Source organism: Mesoplodon mirus, assembly GCF_964341445.2.
Source record: "Mesoplodon mirus genome assembly, chromosome: 2".
Taxonomy (NCBI): Eukaryota; Metazoa; Chordata; class Mammalia; order Artiodactyla; family Ziphiidae; genus Mesoplodon; species Mesoplodon mirus.
Window position 1 is genome coordinate 223,087,002 of NC_138977.1, and position 23,613 is coordinate 223,110,614.

The window sequence follows — 23,613 nt, forward strand, 5'->3', positions numbered from 1 at the left end:
TCCTGAGGTTCTATACCATCAAGCAGTCTGTCCATCTGTCCGAACAATAAGGGGAATCGATGGTCCCCGGACGGACACCTGGCATTATTATTCTGGCATCAGCCACATGCAGCCTAAATTTTGCCCTTGCCTCAGAAGTGGGTACATTTCACTTGAAAATGTACTGACAACACACTGCCCTAAACCACAGCCACCAAGGTTAATGGAAAGTGGAGAGAGAGCATCCAGGGGCAAGACAGCAAGAGGTTCAAGGTGACACTGGAGCCCAGACTCCAGAGGCCCACATGCCCCCGTGCCTCTCTCTCCTCTGCCAGTGGGCACCTGGTTTTCACGGGGGAAAATGGTGAGCTGCGTAGGAGAGGCTGCTCTTCAGACGAGTAGAGAAACCCTGGCTCCCACAGCTGCCGCTGCCAAGCACAAAAGACACATTTACGCTTCTGTTCACTCCAGGAGGAACATCAAAGGGACTAAGTCAAACGTTTGTCGGGAAACACATTAAGAGTTGGTCTCAACTTAGGCTGTACTAAGGAGAACTTTCAAAATTCCCTTCCAAGCAGCCTAGGTCCTCTGCACGGAAACCACCCTCGAGGGCTTCCCGAACTTTGGCATTTGTCATCCCTTAGCTCCAGTGACCAAACGTCTCCTGGCAGAAGGGAAAAGGTTGAGGAGAGGAAACAGTGACCCAAGGGCGGACGGGTGGCTCGAGCAGAAAGCAGCCTGCATGCCAACCCCGTGGGAAAGGGGTGGGGTGCTGTGAGCAGGGTCTCCCAGAATTATCTCCCTGGGGCTTTCATTCTGACCCTGCGAAGCCGAAGGGTCAGGTCAGAGAAAAGAAGCCCGAAGCAGCTCAATGACAGGCTCAGGGCCCTGGGATGAACCAGCAGGAAGCGGAAACCCCGCTCATGCAGCCGTCTTTCTTTCTCCTGCCACCTCCGGGGGTGGGCGTGTGGGTGCCGGGCTCTAGCAGGAACAGCACGGAGCTGGGAGCTGGATGGACAGCGCCCGACAGACGTCCACCCGGCCAGCACTCACCGCTCCCAGGTGCTGCGTGTGCCCTTCCGAACAAGAAGAGCTGCTGATCCTGCCCCCTTTCCCTCGCCCTACACACCACTGGGGCTCCATGCATGCTCACCGGGTGGTCGGGAGCTGGGTGCTCGGTCCTGCTGGAGGTCTGCCTGGGGATCCCTAAACCAGAGAATTGTCTGATCTCTGCATCTCGGCATGTTTTCTCATCTCCCCGCCCTGCATCCCTCCTGGGAACTCGCACAGCCCTGCTCGGGTCAGTCTCAGGGCTCCCACGCCAACCCTGACCGTGACCCCAAACCTGACGGTGACCCCTGATCCCGACCCCGACGTGCACGTAAGGAGCGACTGGATGAAGGAGGCAGATGCACCGGGCTGGGTGAGAGACCCCCATGTGCACCCGCGCCACGGGGGCCGGGGACCGGGGACCGCGGACCGCACTGGCACGAACCGAAGCGCTTCCGGGTCCACCAGTGCGGCTCCTTGATGGCGGAGAATTTCACTTCCGGGTGCAGCCGGAGGCGGTCGTAGAGGTCGGTGGTGCCGCACTTGGGCTGCCCGATGATGTAGAAGTGCGGCAGGCAGCGGAGGCGGAAGTGCTTGCCGTGCACGTGGGACAGGTGGCCCCAGAAGGCCTTGCGCAGGGCGTCGAAGGTGGAGCGGAAGCGCTTGGAGTACAGCACGTAGGAGTTGGTCAGGTAGGGGTCGGTGGTGTTCCTCCCCGTGAACTCCTCGTACCAACAGGGGCTCTTACTGTTGGGGAGGAATTTGTGCGGAATGACTGAAAACATCTGCAAAATCAAAAGACAAAAAGGGGGAGAGACGCACCGAGGGGAAAGCATTAGCACAAGCACATTCCGTCCACAGGATGATCCTGTCCTGAGACTTGTTACAGCGTTCACATTGGAAGTATTATTGGATGATGACTAAATACTAAAACAAAGCAAAACTTGGTAAACAGCCAATGACCAGGCTTTTCCTTAACCCCAAATAAAAATAAAATTTGGAGAGAATGAAAATAAAAGTTCAATCAGAATCCATTCTACCATGATTTATCTTGCGCACACACACGCACACGCACACACACACACGCACACACACACAGCAATCTAACTAAATTAAAGAGTTGGAACTTTTGACTATGTAGCTGGATATTTAAGTGGCCGTTAGAGGCAAACCCTGTGATTAGGACAGACTAGAAACAAGATGACGGTAATTTACAAAAGCAACTTTAACTGCCAGGGCCACATTTCAAGCAAAAAGTCCCGGAAAGGAATTACTACGAGGCGCGTCCTTCAACATTGCTTGCTGAGCCACTCAGTACAGAATTCCCTTCTCTGGGCTAACAGCGTGGACACAGACCCCCCAGTGAACTCTCATCCATAAGCCTGTCAAATTACCATTGCTACACTTGAGAAATTTGGGGTCATTTTCTTCCCAGAGGTGGTGACAGGAAAGGAAGCAGATATTTAAAAAAAAATCAGTCCAAAGAGATGAGCACCAGGCTACTCACGTGCAATTCCTGCTTCTTGAGATCTTCCACGTCTGGGAGCTGTCTGGTTGTGAACTCAATCCTGGCCGTGATGCTGTTGATAATTAATTTAATGCTTGGATAGTCCTTCACGTACGAAATATTATTTACAGAGGGTTGGTGATGATGCTCTTTTGTGTCACTCGGATTTTCACCATCCATCAAGCTGGGATTGCTGGGGAGGGCTCCGTAGTGGAAAGGCGATGAGATCAGAAGCTCTTGGTGGACCCCAGAAAGGATGTAAGAAGCCATCACCAACGTCATTATTATCAATCCAAAAACGAGGCTGCATCGCTTCCCCTTCTTGAAGCGCAAAAACCCACTCCAGCTCTCGTTCCCTTCAGCCCTCACTTCGAGAACGGCAAGTAAGTTCATCTGCTTACCGTCCACTCGAAACACAATTTTGTTTTCTCCTTTGCACGTGGGGCACTCCTGGCGACTGTGACGGGGGCCTCCTCGGCAGCTGACCTGCTGTGTGCGTGCTTCGTCGGGCAACAGCTGGATGCAGCAATTAATGCAGTGCCTCATCGTAATGCCCTTGGGCTGCTGGCCCGCCGAGCCATGGGCGAGCCTCCAGGGAGTCCAGATGCCTGCAAGTCGTGCTGGAAAACTTTAAGGACGTCTCGTGATCACATACGATGGTTGAAAGGCACAAGCAACAGAAACAAATATAAAAATGATCAGGCGCTAAAACACCAGAGAATGAGGAAGCATGTTCTTTGGTTCGACTCTGAAAGACAACACGAATGATCTCCGACTGTCATGGTCTGTAAGAGCCACTGCAATCCTGGAAAAAGCCACAAGGTCGGGAGCAATTCTTCCTGTCCTTCAGGTTTTTCCCATGGCACCAAATGAAGTGGAGGAGTTCTCACTGGAGAACATGGGAACACCCAAGGGATTAGAAGATCTCATGGCCTCAATGAAGGATGGATTGGCGCACCATCCACACAGAGTCCATGAAGATTTCTTCTTTTACAGCCTGTGTTCCTTTGGAATGTTTCCTCTTCAAAATCTTTAAGATGTCACATTACCTAAACAACAAAGAAAAGAGGTTTTATTACATTATGTGATGATAGCAGTAACCCTGGGACCATCTTCCGAGGAGAGATGTTCATGCTTCTTTTCCACTTCTCAATTTTAGCCAAGCCGACTGGGCCACAAGCAAGTTACAGAGAATTATACAGGATAAAGGGAGAGGTTTCGGGTCTTTGGTGCTTGGCTTTGGAGTTCAGTCTCTGCCTCCAAATGTGGCCCCAACACCAGCACCATATTAAACACCTCCTACTTGGCACAACCCACATACTCTGTTATGCCTTTGCCTTGACACACCTAAGTGACTGGATCCCCCTATCCCAGGACTTGCAGTCATTCTCAGGTTCATGCACAGTCAGTGACTATGAATTTGAGGGATGATTTCAAATATCAGTGCTGTTAAGTCAACAAAAAATCCAAGAAGGAGAATGTTTAGGGTGGGAGCAGGCAGAGAAAATGGTTTTTACTCTCCCAGTAGCACCGACAGTCTCTTAACCTAGAGCTAACATTTATTACTAGTTTAGGATGCAAAAGTTAATGAAAATTTAGAAACACCGAAATGATTCTCTCCTTCAGTAGAATGTATCATATTAAAAATTTTTTTCTGACTTTAAGTAATTAAGCAATTAAATCCAACGTGCAGTATTCCCCTGAGCAACAGAACACTTTAGACCCTGAAACAATTTTTCACTCTCGTCATCCTGGGGGAAACATGATTCTTCAAAATCCATTAATAGAATCCTGCGGTTATAAACTGTATTGTTGCCCAAATGACACTTCTTTGTGGATGTTGTAAAAAGAGCAAAAAAGGAGACCTACTTAGTTTCCAGCAGTGGTATAGCAATGCTCTAACTAGCTAGCTATGTGACCTTGAGCCAGCCACATAACCTCTCTGAGCTCTGGTTTCCTCACCAGTCAAATTAGGATAAAAAGTACCTCCCTTTCAAGCGTGTAACAAGTACTATATCAGCTAATGCTTGTGAAGACTTTGCATAATGCCTACACGTATTTAGCATCCGATAAAAGGTAGATGACATGAATAATGATAGCATCATCCCTTCCCTTGGACCGAAAGGCCCATGTTTTGTCAAAACACAATGACCAAGAAATAGCCAAGCAGTTTCCTAAAATATCTTCCACAAAATGTCCTGAGTGTTGTCGATAGGTCTTCAGTGCTTAAATTACCTGGAGAAAAGGTGAGATGGACCAAACTACACAGACTTCTTTAGAGTAGGACTTTTCACCGGAGAAGAATATAATACACAACGTTTCCAAAACATAATGGGCCAAAGAACTCTCACTGCCGTCTCAAGGAAGCAGTTTGAGGAATGCTAGTGAGCAAAGGCTGAGATACGGGTCACAGCAGTTCTGAGAAGTGGGTCAGAGCAGTTCTGAGAAGCGCAGAGGAGCAGGGCCTGTGGGAGGGTTCAGCCCGGAACCAGGCCAGTGCCTCGGGCCGCCACCCGCTCATCCCACAGAGCAGTGGGAGGACGTGCCAGGAGCCTCAAGGCTCAAACCTCTGCCCCCAACTTGTTCAACCACCCCTGACCCATCACTGGGTACAAACAATTCTCCCCAACGGGAGAAACAACAGGGCAAGCTCCCCTACTTGGAAACCCCCTCACTAGGCCAAGAAAACATTTTTCACACGCCCAAAACAAGGCCAAGTGGGGTTAAAATGAGGCTCCCACCAGCATCGCAGAGGGGAGCCAGTCACACCCTTCTGTCTCTCTGGCTACAGGAGGCCTAATGCAATTTTTTTCCAAACATGGTCTTTGAAGCTCCAAGACAAGAATGTACAAAATCTGGACCCAACAGGATGGGCAAAACATTCCTCGACAAGAACAAAGGTTTCCTTTGACAAGCAAAATAAACAAATGGACCTGAGTAGGCAGAGACGCGGACAGTCTCAACCGAGAGGCCTGGGACGTGGTGAGCCAGAGGATTTGTCCCCTGGGCAGGCTGCACCCTCCAGCCAGACCTCCCACTCCACGTCTCACTTTTTTTTTTTTTTGCGGTACGCGGGCCTCTCACTGCTGTGGCCTCTCCCGTTGCGGAGCACAGGCTCCGGACGCGCAGGCTCAGCGGCCATGGCCCACGGGCCCAGCCGCTCCGCGGCATGCGGGATCTTCCCGGACCGGGGCACGAACCCATGTCCCCTGCATCGCCAGGCGGACTCTCAACCACTGTGCCACCAGGGAAGCCCCGACGTCTCACTTTTAAAATGTAAAACGGGGAGCAGAGAACTGGGGAGACAATTCCAGATGCCTTAAGGGCCTCAAAGAAACATTCTCCTATAATTCATTCATTCCTCCCTTCTGTGATTCACCAGATCCCCTCTGAAGGCAGACTGTGCACTGGGCACTGCCCGAGATGCAAGTCCAGGTGTGCAGGCCTGAAACCAGGATGTGATGGGGGGTGTGATGTCGTAAAAAATACGTATTTGGTCTTTGTCCCCTGTTCCTGGCGCAGAGCTTCTAAAACCCTTGGAACTTCCTGAGTGACAGGGGTGACAGGGACAACACCTTTTGTTATTCATAACAAGCCCCTTTCAACCACACCTCAGTTTATGCTTGTGAGGTGACTATTGCTGGGGCCCCCATTCAGGATGGGGCTGGTAGCCAGAAAGACCAAACCTTGATTAGAAGCTTGGAACTTTCAGCCTTGCCTCTCCAACCTCCAGGAAAAGGAGAAGCACTGGAGATTGAGTTAATCACCAATGGCCAAAGATTTAATCACTTGTGCCTACACAATGGAACCTCCATAAAACCCACTAAGTGACAGGATTCCGAGAGCTTTCTAGTTGGTGAGCTCATGGCAGTGCTGGGCGGGTGGTGCAGCCAGAGAGGGCATGGAAGGTCCAAGACCCTCCCCGCAGACTGCCCCGTGCATCTCCTCCATCTGGCTGTTCTTGTATTATCTCCTTTGTAATAGTCAGTAAGGCACTTTCCTGAGTTCTGTGCATCATTTTGGCAAATTATGGAACCTGAGGAGGGGGCTGTGGGAACCTCTGAATTTGCAGCCAATTAGGACAGAAGCGTAGGTAGCCTGGGGACCCAAGACTTGTGACTGGGGCCTGAAGTGGGGGCAGTCTCAGAGGACTGAGCCCTTGACCCGTGAAGTCTGTGCTAATTACAGGGAGTTACTGTAAGAATTCAACTGAATTGTAGGACACCCAGCTGGTGTCTGAAGAGTTGGAGATTTTGTTGGTGTGGGAAAAAACCCCGGGGGGGTGCTCTCTTGGAGGAAAAAAATGTAAAACTATCTTACACTTACAAATTCCATCAAAACATATGGCCAGCGTATAGTGTGTCAAATACTTGATTGAAAACAACAGCCAGGGCTTCCCTGGTGGCGCGGCGGTTGAGAATCCGCCTGCCAATGCAGAAGACACGGGTTCGAGCCCTGGTCTGGGAAGATCCCACATGCCACAGAGCAACTAAGCCCGTGCACCACAACTACTGAGCCTGCGCTCTAGAGCCCACGAGCCACAACTACCGAAGCCCGCGCACCTAGAGACCGTGCTCCGCAACAAGAGAAGCCACTGAAATGAGAAGCCCGCGCTCTTCAGCAAGGACCCGACACAGCCAAGAAAAAAAATAAATATTAAATAAATAAATAAATATAAAAACAACAGCCATATAACCAGGTGAATACGTTGCTGTGAGCCTTTGTAAGTGCAGGACCTGGAGCTTGGAGGCTTCCAGGCCACCCTTGTCAGCCTCGACAGCAATGGTGCAGGAGTGACCATGACACAGGGAGGGCTTTTCTCCACCTGGAGTTTATATTCCACCAGGAGTTAGGGGCTGCAGGGCAACAGACAATAAAAAGTCACAAATGAATAACACCATCTCAGATGCTAGTAAAGGGTAGGAAGAAAATATAAAGGGAGAAAACAAGGAAACCCTTGAACAGGAGCTCTGAATGCCACACCAGGGCTGGATAATTCTTTGTTGTCAGGGGCTGTTCTGTACACTGTAGGATGTTTAGCAGCATCCCTGGGCTCCATCCCCTGAGAGAGCTGATGCCTTAGAGGAAGGGGAGATAGAGTAGAGAGGATGGCCAGGGAAGACCTAACTCGGGAGGGGACTTCTGAATGATGAGAAGGAAGCCAGCCACGTGGAGATCAGGGAAGTAAAGACCCCATGAAGAAGAGAAGCAGGAGATCAAAGCCCATGGGGACCACCAGGAGAGCAGACCGCTGGGCTATGCGGCAGGTGTGGGCGGGGGAAACAGATGGGAGAAAAGGCAGGGACAAGACTCTGGAAGGCCTGGAAGGCTGGGTCAGGGCTAGGATTTGTCCAAACACAAAGGGTATTTGTATTTGCCCAAATACATAGATGCACACTATGTATGGTTTCAAAAAGATCTTTTAAAATAAATATAACTATGAACTAACATAACTCGGTGAAGAAAAATCAAATTCATGTGACTGGATTGAAAGGAAAATGGATTGCTGCTTTGTTCCTGGATTGGCCTTTTCCATATGCCACAAATTATCCCAAGAACAGTCATTCCGAAACCTAACACTCAGGTTATTCTTTCTTAAGAAATAAGCAATGGGTATCACTGCACTTTACCTGTCTGGAATGTCCACATTTTGGTGCCAGTGGATTCAGATGAGACAGGACCCTTGGCGCTCCCATTCAGGTATTAAACCAGAGTTCTCAGGTATACATTTCAGTGAGATTGCTCCCCAGCCTGGGCTCAGCACTGTGCCCTGTGGACGCAGGCTGTAATTGTGGGAACCTAGTACCACTGTAAGAGATCACATAACTGGTCCCAAAATAGAAAGCGTTCAATTACCCAGCCCTGGCTAGAATGGCCCCTATTAACCTATGCACCCCGAGCATCATTAGCAAGCCGTTTATAACAAAATTGTAATCGAGAGACCCAGATATACCACTTCAGATTAAGTAATTGAATGCCCCCTCAGTGTAAGATCGATAAAGGGCATCCAATTTCACCCTAGGAAAAACTTGTTAAATTATTGTAGCTCTAAGCTGATATGGCAGAAGAAAGACGTACAAAACTTCCAAAGAAATCTGGATGAATTTAAATAAATAGCTTCATTTAGGGAGAACATTTACATCTGCCCTCTGGGAGTAAAGAGGAAAAAAATAGCTAATTACGTTATTTTACTTTAATGTTTTAAAGGAAAAAAATTGATGGGTCTTAATTAACCTTTACTAAAACACAAAGCCTTTTTCTCATTAGTATGTCTAACTGCTGACACTTCTCTTTGGGCTATGCGTATGGAAATAAGTTTTTTTCAAGGAATATTAATCAACAAGTGGCAAAAGGAACACCTTTCACATTTAGAGTTTGTCACTGGGACTGAGACGAAAGCTAACAAGACTGGAGGGTTCTGGACAAACAACAGATGATCAGCTTCAATCTCATACCTGGATTTTATGCCTTTGACCACATCACAGTCAGTGAACAGCATAAAGCTACATTCCTCAATTAACACTCATTGGCCGACAGCCCAGTGGGAAGAACACAGTCAGCAGTCACGTGGGCCAGGATGCTAAAGTTGTGTCCACCTAGTGACTGCAGACAAGTCCCTGAAGTGATCTGGGCCTCTGTATTCTCAAAAGTAACAGATCACGTACAGCGTTGGAGCCTGGTGCTCATGCAGGGTTACCCGGCTTTGACCTTGAGCAAGTCACTAAACCTCTCTCCTCCCGTTTCCTTGGATGGAAACTGGGAATAACCTTAGGGTCTATATCGTAGCACTGCTGTGAGCATTACATGAAACAATTCATGTCAAGTGCGTAGAAGTGTCTGGCTCACAGCAAGTGCTAAATTAATGTTAGTTATTATTATATATACATAGTCCTGGTCCACAATAAGTATTGGATAAGTAGCAGTTCATTACTGTTTATGGCAGATTGCATTTTGGTTCCAGTTTCTTATCCCTCCCTATATTCACCACCTTCGCCACATAACTGACATTGCAGTTCTTCCAATCAAAGGAGTGGAATGCATTTCTCCAGCCTTTGGCTTGGGTTTGGAAGCTGCTTTGGCCAACAGAATGAGGCACCAGTGATAGCAGGCCAGTCCCAAGCCCAGGCCTTACGAGGGGTCGAGTGTGTCCGCCTACCCTCTGCACCTTGACCATCGCTGTGGGAAGAACATGGCGGCTTGGCCAGGAGGATGAGAGACACATGGACCAGAGCCGCCTGGCTGAGCCCAACCTGGAACAGCCAATACCCTACTGACCCCCAGCCAATCTCCACAGACATATGAGAAATAATAAACGGTTTCTGTTTTAAGTCACCGAGTCTTGTTTTGTTATGTGATAAATGTTAACTGAAGTCAGATCCCACGGAGAGGACTGGGGTTGGCTGCATGAACACAGCCGGAAGGGGGCTAGTGCACCACAGCTAGCCAGGAGGGAGTCCGGGAAAACTTCTGGAGCTGCCAAAGAGGCACGAGACCATTGTTTCAGGGTGTGTGAGGAGAGGGGATCCAGAGCACCGCCTAAACGAGCTCCAGAGACGGGCGCGAGCCGCGGCTATCAGCGCGGACCCCAGAGACAGGCATGAGATGCTAAGGCTGCTGCTGCCGCCGCCAAGAAACCTGTGTGCGAGCGCAGGTCACTATCCCCACCTCTCCTTCCGGGAGCCTGTGCAGCCCGCCACTGCCAGGGTCCCGGGATCCAGGGACAACTTCCCCGGGAGAACGCACGGTGCGCCTCAGGCTGGTGCAACGTCACGCCGACCTCTGCCGCCGCAGGCTCGCCCCGCATCCATACCCCTCCCTCCCCCCGGCCTGAGTGAGCCAGAGCCCCCGAATCAGCTGCTCCTTTAACCCTGTCCTGTCTGAGTGGGGAACAGACGCCCTCAGGCGACCTACATGCAGAGGCGAAGCCAAATCCAAAGCTGACCCCGGGAGCTGTGCGAGCAAACAACAGAAAGGGAAATCTCTCCCAGCAGCCTCAGGAGCAGCGATTAAATCTCCACAATCAACTTGATGTACCCTGCATCTGTGGAATGCCTGAATAGACAACGAATCATTCCAAAATTGAGGTGGTGGACTTTGGGAGCAACTGTAGACTTGGGGTTTACTTTCTGCACCTAATTTGTTTCTGGTTTTATGTTGATCTTAGTTTAGTATTTAGAGTTTATTATCATTGGTAGATTTGTTTACTGATTTGGTTGCTCTCTTCCTTTTTTTTATATATAGATATATATTTTTTCTTCCTTTTCTCTTTTTGTGAGTGTGTATGTGTATGCTTCTCTTCTTTGTGTGATTTTGTCTGTATAGCTTTGCTATAACCATTTGTCCGAGGGTTCTGTCTGTCCTTTTTTTTTTTTTTTTTTTTTGAATATAATTTTTAGCACTTGTTATCATTGGTGGATTTGTTTTTTGGTTTGGTTGCTGTCATCTTTCTTTCTTTTTTTATTTCTAATTTTTTTATTTTTAATTATTTTTTATTTTAATAACTTTATTTTCTCTTCCTTCCTTCCTTCCCTTATTTCTTTTTTTTTCTGCCTTTTCTTCTGAGCCGTGTGGCTGACAGGGTCTTGGTGCCCCAGCCAGGTGTCAGGCCTCTGCCTCTGACGTGGGAGAGCCGAGTTCAGGATATTGGTCGACCAGAGACCTCCCGGCTCCACATAATATCAAACGGCAAAACCTCTCCCAGAGATCTCCATCTCAACGATAAGACCCAGCTCCACTCAATGACCAGCAAGCTACAGTGCTGGACACCCCATGTCAAACAACTAGCAAGACAGGAACACAACCCCACCCATTAGCAGAGAGACTGCCTAAAATCATAATGAGGTCACAGACACCCCAGATCACACCACTGGATGCAGTCCTGCCCACCGAAAAGACAATATCCAGCCTCATCCACCAGAACACAGGCACCAGTCCCCTCCACCAGGAAGCCTACACAACCCACTGAACCAACCTTAGCCACTGGGGGCAGACACTGACAACAATGGGAACTACAAACCTGCAGCCTGAGAAAAGGAGACCCGAAACTTAGTAAGTTAAGCAAAATGAGAAGACAGAGAAACACACAGCAGATGAAGGAGCAAGGTAAAAACCCACCAGACCAAACAAATGAAGAGGAAATAGGCAGTCTACCTGAAAAAGAATTCATAGTAATGATAGTAAAGAAGATCCAAAATCTTGGAAATAGAATGGAGAAAATACCAGAAACGTTTAACAAGGACCTAGAAGAACTAAAGAGCAAACAAACAATGACGAACAACACAATAAATGAAATTAAAAATTCTCTAGGAGGAATCAAGAGCAGAATAACTGAGGCAGAAGAACGGATAAGTGACCTGGAAGATAAAATAGTGGAAATAACTACTGCAGAGCAGAATAAAGAAAAAAGAATGAAAAGAATTGAGGACAGTCTCAGAGACGTCTGGGACAACACTAAACACACCAACATTCAAATTATAGGGGGTCCCAGGAGAAGAAGGGAAAAAAAAAAAGGGACTGAGAAAATATTTGAAGAGCTTATAGTTGAAAACTTCCCTAATCCCTAATATGGGAAAGGAAATAGTCAATAAAGTCCAGGAAGTGCAGAGTCCCAGACAGGATAAATCCAAGGAGAAACATGCCAAGACACATATTAATCAAACTATCAAAAATTAAATACAAAGAAAAAATATTAAAAGCAGCAAGGGAACAACAACAAATAACATACAAGGGAATCCCCATAAGGTTAACAGCTGATCTTTCAACAGAAACTCTACAAGCCAGAAGGGAGTGTCAGGACACATTTAAAGTGATGAAAGGGAAAAATCTATAACCAAGATTACTCTACCCAGCAAGGATCTCATGCAGATTTGATGGAGAAATTAAAACCTTTACAGACAAGAAAAAGCTAAGAGAATTCAGCACCACCAAACCAGGTTTACAACAAATGCTAAAGGAACTTCTCTAGACAGGAAACACAAAAGAAGGAAAAGACCTACAATAACAAACACAAAACAATTCAGAAAATGGTAATAGGAAATAAATATCGATAACTACCTTAAATATAAATGGATTAAATGCTCCAACCAAAAGCCATAGACTGGCTGAATGGATACAAAAACAAGACCCATATATATATGCTATCTACTAGAGACCCACTTCAGACCTAGGGACACATACAGACTGAAAGCAAGGGGATGGAAAAAGATATTCCATGCAAATGGAAATCAAAAGAAAGCTGGAGTAGCAATTCTCACATCAGACAAAATAGACTTCAAAATAAAGACCATTACAAGAGACAAAAGAAGGACACCACATAATCATTAAGGGATCAATCTAAGAAGAAGATATAACAGTTGTAAATATTTATGCACCCAACATAGGAGCACCTCAATACATAAGGCAAATGCTAACAACCATAAAAGGGGAAATCGACAGTAACACAATCATAGTAGGGGACTTTAACACTCCACTTTCACCAATAGACAGATCATCCAAAATGAAAATAAATAAGGAAACACAAGTTTTAAATGATACATTAAACAAGATGGACTTAACTGATATTTATAGGACATTCCATCCAAAAACAACAGAATACACTTTCTTCTCAAGTGCTCATGGAACATTCTCGAGGATAGACCTTGGATAGATAGATAGATCTTGGGTCACAAATCAAGCCTTGGTAAATTTAAGAAAACTGAAATTGTATCAAGTATCTTTTCCAACCACAACACTATGAGACTAGATATCAATTACAGGAAAAATGTAGAAAATACAAACACATGGAGGCTAAACAATATGCTACTAAATAACCGAGAGACCACTGAAGAAATCAAAGAGTAAATAAAAAAATACCTAAAAACAAATGACAATGAAAACATGATGACCCAAAACCTATGGGATGCAGCAAAAGCAGTTCTAAGAGGGAAGTTTATAGCAGTACAATCCTACCTCAAGAAACAAGAAAGGTCACTAAAAAACAACCTAAACTTACACCTAAAGCAATTAGAGAAAGAAGAACAAAAAACCCCAAAGTAAGCAGAAGGAAAAAATCATAAAGATCAGATCAGAAATAAATGAAAAAGAAATGAAGGAAACAATAGCAAAGATCAATAAAACTAAAAGCCAGTTCTTTGAGAACATAAACAAAATTGATAAACCATTAGCCAGACTCATCAAAAAAAAAAAAGGGAGAAGACTCAAATCAACAGAATTAGAAAGGAAACAGGAGAAGTAACAGCTGGCACTGAAGAAATACAAAGGATCATGAGAGATTACTACAAGCAACTATATACCAATAAAATGGACAACCTGGAAGAAATGGACACATTCTTAGAAAAGCACAACCTTCCCAGACTGGACCAGGAAGAAATAGAAAATATAAACAGACCAATCACAAGCACTGAAATTGAAACTGTGATTAAAAATCTTCCAACAAACAAAAGCCCAGGACCAGATGGCTTCACAGGTGAATTCTATCAAACATTTAGAGAAAAGTTAAACCTATCCTTCTCAAACTCTTCCAAAATATAGCAGAGGGAGGAATACTCCCAAACTCATTCTATGAGGCCACCATCACCCTGATACCAAAACCAGACAAAGATGTCACAAAGAAGGAAAACTACAGACCAATATCACTGATGAACATAGATGTAAAAATCCTCAACAAAATACTAGCAAACAGAATCCAACAGCACATTAATAGGTTCATACACCATGATCAAGTGGGGTTTATCCCAGGAATGCAAGGATTCTTCAATATATTCAAATCAATCAATGTGATAAACCATATTAACACATTGAAGGAGAAAAACCATATGATCATCTCAATAGATGCAGAGAAAACTTTCGATAAAATTCAACACCCAATTATGATAAAAAAAAACTCTCCAGAAAGTAGACATAGAGGGAACTTACCTCAACATAATAAAGGCCATATATGACAAACCCACAGCCAACATCTTTCTCAATGGTGAAAAACTGAAACCATTTCCTCCAAGATCAGGAACAAGACAAGGCTGTCCACTCTCACCACTGTTATTCAACATAGTTTGGGAAGTTTTAGCCACAGCAATCAGAGAAGAAAAAGAAATAAAAGGAATCCAAATCAGAAAAGAAGAAGTAATGCTGTCACTGTTTGCAGATGACATGATACTATACATAGAGAATCCTAAAGATGCTACCAGAAAACTACTAGAGCTAATTAATGAATTTGGTAAAGTAGCAGGATACAAAATTAATGCACAGAAATCTCTGGCATTCCTATACACAACAATGAAAAATCTGAAAGAGAAATTAAGGAAACACTCCCATTTACCATTGCAACAAAAAGAATAAAATACCTAGGAATAAACCTACCTAAGGAGACAAAAGACCTATATGCAGAAAACTATAAGACACTGATGAAAGAAATTAAAGTTGATACAAACAGATGGAGAGATATACCATCTTCTTGGATTGGAAGAATCAACATTGTGAAAATGACTCTACTACCCAAAGCAATCTACCAATTCAATGCAATCCCTATCAAACTACCAACAGCGTTTTTCACAGAACTAGAACAAAAATTTCACAATTTGTGTGGAAACACAAAAGACCTCGAATAGCCAAAGCAATCTTGAGAAAGAAAAACAGAGCTGGAGGAATCAAGCTCCTGGACTTCAGACTATACTACAAAGCTACAGTAATCAAGACAGTATGGTACTGGCACAAAAACAGAAATATAGATCAATGGAACAGGATAGAAAGCCCAGAGATAAGCCCATGCATGTATGGTCACCTCATCTTTGATAAAGGAGGTGAGAATATACAACAGAGAAAAGACAACCTCTTCAATAAGTTGTGCTGGGAAAACCAGACAGTTACATGTAAAAGAATGAAATTAGAACACTCCCTAACACCATACACAAAAATAAACTCAAAATGGATTAAAGACCCAAGTGTAAGGCCAGACATTATAAAACTCTTAGAGGAAAACATAGGCAGAACACTCTATGACATAAATCACAGCAAGATCCTTTTTGACTCTCCTCCTAGAGAAATGGAAATAAAAATGAAAATAAACAAATGGGACCTAATGAAACTTAAAAGCTTTTGAATAGCAAAGGAAAACATAAACAAGACAAAAAGACAACCCTCAGAATGGGAGAAAATAGTTGCAAATGAAGCAACTGACAAAGGATTAATCTCTAAAATATACAAGCAGCTCATGCAGCTCAATATCAAAAAAACAAACAAACCAATCCAAAAATGCGCAGAAGACCTAAATAGACATTTCTCCAAAGAAGATATACAGGTTACCAACTAACACATGAAAGAATGCTCAACATCACTAATCATTAGAGAAATGCAAATCAAAACTACAATGAGGTATCACCTCCCACGAGTAAGAATGGCCATCATCAAAAAATCTACAAACAATGAATGCTGGAGAGGGTGTGGAGAAAAGGGAACCCCCTTGCACTGTTGGTGGGAATGTAAATTGATACAGCCACTATGGAGAATAGTATGTAGGTTCCTTAAAAAACTAAAAATAGAACTACCATACGACCCAGCAATCCCACAACTGGGTATATACCCTGAGAAAACCATAATTCAAAAAGAGTCATGTACCACAACGTTCATTGCAGCTCTATTTACAATAGGCAGGACATGGAAGCAACCTAAGTGTCCATCGACAGATTAATGGGTAAAGAAGATGTGGCACATATATACAATGGAATATTACTCAGCCATAAAAAGAAATGAAACTGAGTTATTTGTAGTGAGGTGGATGGACCTAGAGTCTGTCATACAGAGTGAAGTTAAGTCAGAAAGAGAAAAACAAATACCATGTGCTAACACATATATATATGGAACCTAAAAAAAAAAAAAAAAAAAAAGGTTCTATTGGACCTAGGGGCAGGACAGGAATAAAGACACAGACGTAGAGAATGGACTTGAGGACATGGGGAGGGGGAGGGGACGCTGGGAGACAAAGTGAGAGAGTGGCATGGACATATATACACTACCAAATGTAAAACAGATAGCTAGTAGGAAGCAGCCACATAGCACAGGGAGATCAGCTCGGTGCTTTGTGACCACCTAGAGGGGAGGGATAGGGAAGGAGGGAGGGAGATGCAAGAGGGAGGGGCTATGGGGATATATGTATATGTACAGCTGATTCACTTTGTTATACAGCAGAAACTAACACACTATTGTAAAGCAATTATACTCTAATAAAGATGTTAAAAAAACTTACTAAAAAAAGAAAAGAAAAAAATGTAGGGAGATTTGGTTAATCTTTAAGATGTTACTGGATAATGTAGGACTGATAGTGGGTGGTTATTTTCTGTTCCTATTAAGGGAAGAACAAGTGTAAATAAGCTTTATTATCAACCAAAATGATTAAATTTAAAAGAATCTCTTAACTCAAAAAAAAAAGTTAACTGATACACTCTTCTACAGGTTACAAACAATAGGTGTTACTAAATTAAGCTGGTATAATTATACATTTAAGAGTTCCAAAAAGTGTCTTTATCTGAGTAAAGTGAGCAATTCAGGTCAAAGCAATTCATCCAAAAACCCAGTGAATCAACTGAATCAAGGCTGTGGCCTTGAAGACTGCTTTGGCTAACACCAAAAGCAGATATGCCAAAATAATGCTGGAAACCCAGATGGCAGCTGTTCCCAAATCAAGACAAAACTACCCAAATGTCACACATCAGGTTATTTTCTGGCAAAATGTGTATTTAAAAGAACCACAGCTGTTATGTTTTAGTTATCAGATGACTGACCACATTTTCCCCAGTCCCTGATGAAGAACCTTCCTCCCTGCCTATTTTTAGAGTCACTATAATTTCCTCCTTGCTGCTCTCCTTGAGCAAGCCCTTCCTGCATCCTGTGCTCATGGTTTCCTTGCCAGATTTCGTCTTTCCTGATGACTAAGACACCTTCTGCATGCTTTGTCTAAAACAGGGATTCTCAAACTGTGACCTGCAGGATCTTCCTGGCTCACTCAAAATGTGTGTCATACAAAACAAAGGCAGTTTTTTTAAAGTTATTTTTAAAGCATACTTGACTCGACATTAAGTTCATCATCAACAGTTTGTGAGTAATGACCACTTCACATGATTTACAGTCTAGAAAACACATTCTAAACTATTATTTCATTACATAAAATATATCTTTAAGAAACAGGCATTTTCTCTGAGACCAAATCTCCACAAATATGCAGCCAGCTCCCCCTCTGCATCTGGCCTAGGGAAACAAATGATTTGCAACTTGGTAGAAAGTTGGGACGTAGCAAAAACATTCTCTGAGCAGTCATAACAAAGCCTTACAGGAGTCAGACTGCCAAAGGTCTCAGGCAGACTTGCATTTCAATCCGACTCAAGTCTGTGCCAGCTTTATGATCTCAGGTAACTAACTTCACCATTCCGTGACTTTACATCCTCATCTGTAAAATGGGAATAAAACTATCTCCTCCCAGCATGGATGTGAAGAGGAAATGAGATAATATGCAGAAAATGCTTAACCCGGCATCTAGCACACACCAAGCCACAATAAATGATATGTATTCTTTGTATTATTACAGGAGAGGCCCTCAGACCTTCATTCCAGGCTACCTGCTTTCAGTGTATATATAGTTCTAGCACAGATGTCTGATTTTCCTGTCTGCAACTAATCTGAAGTAATGAGTGAGAAGAGGCAGGTGGCAGTTACAGGCAGGCACACAGGTGCAGGAGTAACAGTCAAGTTTTAGAGTAGAAACAAGATGTTACAAAGCAGAGCTGACTGGGATCATTCAGGTGCCTCAATAACCAGGGTGGGGAGCCCTGGAGAGCCTGGGACAGCTATGGGTGTACCCTGGGAAAAGCTTGCCCCCCTCACAGCGATCATCTGTCTCCGACAAGGCAGCGCGCCACGGGGTGTGGCCCCTGAGCTGAGATTCCCAAGCGTGGTCCCCATCCAGACCTGACATTCACCTGGATGGTAACCGTGGACAAGTCACTGCATCTCTGAAACTGTATGTAAAATATGGAGTCGGGACTACCTCTTTCAGCCTAACACTCCTGAGTGGGTGATTTGCAATTAACTCCTTCCTAATAAAAACCCAGTATCATCATCTATTATGTCTTCGGGCTGCTAAGAAGCCAACAATTTTGCAGCAAGCACTGAAAAGCTGGTGCAGTACTTGCCTTATGCTAGGCAAGAAAGCTGGACAATTAACCCCCAAACACGCAGTGCACTCTCCTTATTAGTAGCCCACACCGGTGAGCACACGTTTATCAAGCACCCACGGTGTGCGGGGCACCGTGTTTGTTGAGGCGACAAATATGAAGAATGCACAACCCAGGTCCTCTGTTAACATTCCATTTAACTCCAGAACAAAGGCTCCAAAGGCTCCAGAAAAAAGCCCACATTCAGAATCAGACCCTTTTCAAGGGCAGCCCCAAAGCCCACCAGCCCCTGAGCATCTGCAGAGCTGGGAAACCAGCGCTGGTTCAAAATGTACCCTAACAGTGGGGCTGCCTCATTGACCCACGGGATATCCGACAGCTGAAGGCGGGAGGGCAAATGGGATCCTTTTAATATCCTCTGGGATGGCTCACTCTCCCATAGGGTAACCTGCTCCAGCACCCTCGTGCAACCGCCAGGTGTATGGATGACACCCAGCCACTGCCCCAGTCTCTCTAAAATGCACAGAACGACCAGCGGCAGGGTGAACAAGAGGCTGCCACTGTGTTCACTTTGCACGGTCACCCAGCAATCTCAATGGGCACAAGATTCTAAAGGTCTTTGTGACACGACCGACAATTTTCTTTTTCTGAAAGCAAATGGGAGGAGAAACTGTTTCTAACCACTCATTTTATTATTTCCAGTAGTAACTGTAATGTAAATTGGTGCTGGATTTAGGTACTTGATTTTCCACTCAAGCCTGTACACCTACAGCGGTGGTTTTCCATTAGAGTAGAACCTACTTGAGACAAGCTTGCTAGGTTGCTGTGAAACCCACCCACCTACACGGCTCTCGGCAAGAAAGCAAGGACAGTCCTATAACGTAAAGCATGTCAAGGAAGCAATGTGCAGTCTGTTTGAAGACATTTGAAATTAGAAATGAAATATCACTCTCTGTGCAGACGAGGATGTATACTTTGAAACATGGTCCCAGCTTAGGGTTTTAAGTGACTCCAGGGATGGTGAAAAGAGAAGGTGACAAATGTTGATCCAGCCCCTGCCATGCACAGAGCACCACGCAAGGTCCTTTCCTGATGGCAACCCTCTGAGGTCAGCACTGCGACCCCCAAGTTAAATGCAGGAAACTGAGGCACCACAGGGCTAAAAACGTCCCCGGAATCCCATGGCCAGCCAGTGGCAGAACCAAACTCCAACCACAGGTCTGTTTGGCTGCAAAGCCTATGACCTTTCCCCACACCACACCATTATGTAAGATGGCAGCTCCGGGAGAAACCTGCTCAGAACTCGAGGCTCAAAGGGCAGCAAGGTCAGCTTTCACCCAGCCCACCGGCCACCCTGTCTCCCAGGCGAGGAGGTGTGGTTGGAGTTGGGGACTGTCCGATTGGACTGTCAGCTCTACAAGGACAGGGTCAGTGATGCTCAACCTGAAATCAAATCAGTGTAGGTACTAGATTTCCTTGTACATCAACCATGCCTGGCACGGGGGCGGGTGCTCCCTGAATAGTTCTTTAATTAATGAGTGAAGGAGCACACTCTTGGCAGAAATCCAGGACAGGGCTCCTGCCACTTAGTGACAACAATAAAAGTGACATGAACTACATTTATTGAAGGCCTTCTGGTGTCCAGACACCAGGCTGGGATTTAGATGCATAATCCTGTCTACACTTCATGATAATCTAAAGGAAAGCCCAGTTCGTACTCCCATTTTACAGATGAATTTAATGCTATACACCTCCTCCCCCACCCCCACCATGACTCAGAGTATAGGACAGAGAGCGGGCCTGTGGATCAAAAGGCCTGGGTGGACCACCTGCCACACCTACTAACCAGCCATGTGACCATAAGCAAACCCCAGCACCACTTAGACGCTCATCCTCTTTTTCTCAAAGTACGACACATCATCACAGAGTCCAGTGATCTCAGGAACACAGGGATCTGATGAATTCTCTTACTATTCTTTTTGCACACTTTCAAGGACTCAAACATCTGCAACAAAAAAACCTTAACTACTGGGGGGAAAGTCACACATTTTCAGACTAGTGTGTCCTTTTGGCTCTTGTGCAACTAAACCACAAAGATGAGAGGTAGATTTTAGCTGCCTTCCAACAATTCTTCCTTAACAAATAGGAAAATGAACGAAAAGGAGAAGTGGCTCCAAGTATACTGCAGAGACTAAGTATTAGGGCCAAAAGGAGCAAGGGGCTCTGTGCCCCCCCTCACTTGGGTGCCCAGAACCCTCTCACCTGCTTTGATGTGACTTCAGGAAGAGTGAAAAGACTGCCAACCATCAGAAGATGACCAAGCCAAATGTCCTTCAGGACAGGCGGAGGAGAGAGGTCTTGCCCAGACACAGAGCTCTGTTCAAAACCAACGGCGAATAATGATTTTGCAGCTGTACAATGGACCTACAATGAATACATTAGAGGCGGCACAATTGAATGGGGAGCAGCTGCATACTCCCCACCAGATGGCCTTGCTGATCTGAATAGTTTTAAACATTGTTTTATTTCCAAAGAAAAGCAAAATAAGAATCTGGTTAACCCTTGAACAAGAAGAACTAACTGCCTGAAAACACTTCTTTGGAATTTATGTCTTTTGGATGGAAAAAGTGAGCCATCTGACTGAATAGCAGTGTGCCCTGGAGGGTTTTAGAACAAGGTGAGGGTAAAATGGGATTTCTCCAGAACATCCACTGTCTACCCACAGACAGGTCTAGCTCTTACGAGGTGTGGCAAGAGGCAAGGACAGCACCGACACCAGCTTGGGTGTGTAGACCCCAGGGTTGTGGGGAGGTGAGTGCCAGCCCCCCAGGCTGTGCAGAGGTACCCCAGGAGCTGCAGGAAGCTACAAGACAGTTTGAAGCTTCCATCTTTAAAATATTTAAGCATTTGAAACATTGTTCTTAAATTGTTATCCTCAGATACATAACTAAGTGATACGAAATCTGTACAATGTTGCAGATTGCTTCGGTGTCTGTAAGCTGCTTGCGGGCAGCCTAGGGCACTCCAGTGAGAATTTATTATCTTCTGCCTCCAGGGTCTCCTGGAGGTGAGTTTGAGAGGCACTGATATAGGGCCGGGGCGGGGGTTGGCGGGGAGAACTAACAAGAACTGAACACTTGTTCCACGGCAGGCACTATGCTGCCTCTCATCTACCCCGACTTTGAGGCGATGCTAAAAGTAGATGCAATTGCTCCATCTTGCAGGTAAGAAAACTGAGGTTCCGGGCAGCAAAGTGGCTTGTCCTAAATCACACAGCAAGTAAGTGGCAGATCTGGATTTAAACACAAGCTGAGGGACTTCCCTGGTGGCACAGTGGTTAAGAATCTGCCAGCCAATGCAGGGGACACGGGTTCGAGCCCTGGTCCGGGAAGATCCCACATGCCGCGGAGCAACTAAGCCTGTGCGCCACAACTACTGAGCCTGCGCGCCTAGAGCCCATGCTCTGCAACAAAAGAAGCTACCACAATGAGAAGCCCACGCACTGCAAGGAAGAGTAGCCCCCCTTGCCACCACTAGAGAAAGCCCACGCGCAGCAACAAAGACCCAACACAGCCAAAAATAAATAAATAAATTTATTTAGAAAAAAAACACACGCTGAAGCCCCAACTGCCCCTCCCCGCAGGGAGGGGGGGACCCACATGCACATTACAGTTTCCAGTCACCTTGCTTCCCACTTTACTTACATAGTGTATTACTCTTATAACCACGAAGATGAGAAAGATGAAACAATGATAATACATGCTGACAAACAGGAGTGGCAAATAGAAAATGGGCTGGTCTGTGCTTTGTGACCACCTAGAAGGGTGGGATAGGGAGGGTGGGAGAGAGAAGCAAGAGGAAGGGGTTATGGGGATCTATGTATATGTATAGCTGATTCACTTTGTTATAAGCAGAAACTAACACAACAATGTAAAGCAATTATAGTCCAATAGAAATGTTAAAAAAAAAAAAAAGCTAAAGAAAAGAAAATGGTCTGGGCCAAGCTCCCCAGGACACGAGTTCCCACCTCTAAACCTCAGTTTCCTCATCTGTTGAAAATGGGTGCATTCTTGCCTCTCTCTGCAGATCAGGTGGCACAAGGGATGGCAAGGAGGCTGCGGGGCTACACGAGGCAAGGTGCCATGGCACGGAAGGGGCTATGCAAACTGCCAGATGGGAAGGTACATCCAAGCCCCACTGTATCCCCTCACTTCTCAAGTTATCTCTGCATTAATATCCCCCCCCACCGGATATACTATAACGCTCGACTGTTGTAAAAAAAAATCCAGTTCCCATTGAACTAAGAATGACATGCCTGGGAGTGAGTCCAGGAGGGACATCTCCCTTGCCCTCTCTGCCACAGCCATGGAAATCCTGGAGCCGACCACAGAATTCCCCAGAGTGGGCATCCATGTTTATAAACAGGCACATTCCAAAGAGCACCAAGGGACAACACGCAAAAAGGACAGTGGGACCGGGACCCTAGATGACCATTTCTCATGACTGACTCTTTGCTGAGGCCAAATGAGCCTCTAAATCTTCTGACGCAGGATCCTGCTTCACACGGCTACCCAGGGTGGGAATGCGCACGTTGCCCCCATGGAAAGAGAAGCGTGGTGGTGGGGACCAAAGATGAAAGTCCCAACCCTAGAAGTATGTGAACACACACACACACACACACACACACACACACCTGCCCATCTGGTTGCTGTGTGCCCTTGTGCAGACCACGTTACACTTCTGTGCCTCAGTTTGCTCATCTGTCGAATGGAGACAATGTGGTGCTACCTACCGCCAGGGAGCTGTGAGTATCAAACGGGATGGCCCGTGCAAAATGCCTCTACAGTGCTGCCAACACCAACCCTCAACCCTAAACTCCATAAACAGCAACCAACCCCCACCACCTCCCCCATTTCTCTT

General features: G+C 45.5%; 1 protein-coding gene across 6 annotated transcripts in view; it reads right to left on the reverse strand.

Moving 5' to 3' along the window:
• CHST15 (carbohydrate sulfotransferase 15) overlaps positions 1-23,613 on the reverse strand; it is a 99,539-nt gene that overhangs the window by 44,518 nt on the left and 31,408 nt on the right. For all 6 annotated transcript variants that reach the window (XR_014295321.1, XR_014295322.1, XM_082636093.1 and 3 more), the window contains exons 2-3: positions 2,537-3,585; positions 1,475-1,814 (exon numbers count right to left, since the gene is read on the reverse strand). Coding sequence is in view for 4 of the 6 variants with exons in the window: in XM_082636093.1 (XP_082492219.1) it covers positions 1,475-1,814; positions 2,537-3,082 (886 nt within the window). In the remaining 2 variants the exon portion in view is untranslated. The remainder of the gene's footprint in view (positions 1-1,474; positions 1,815-2,536; positions 3,586-23,613) is intronic.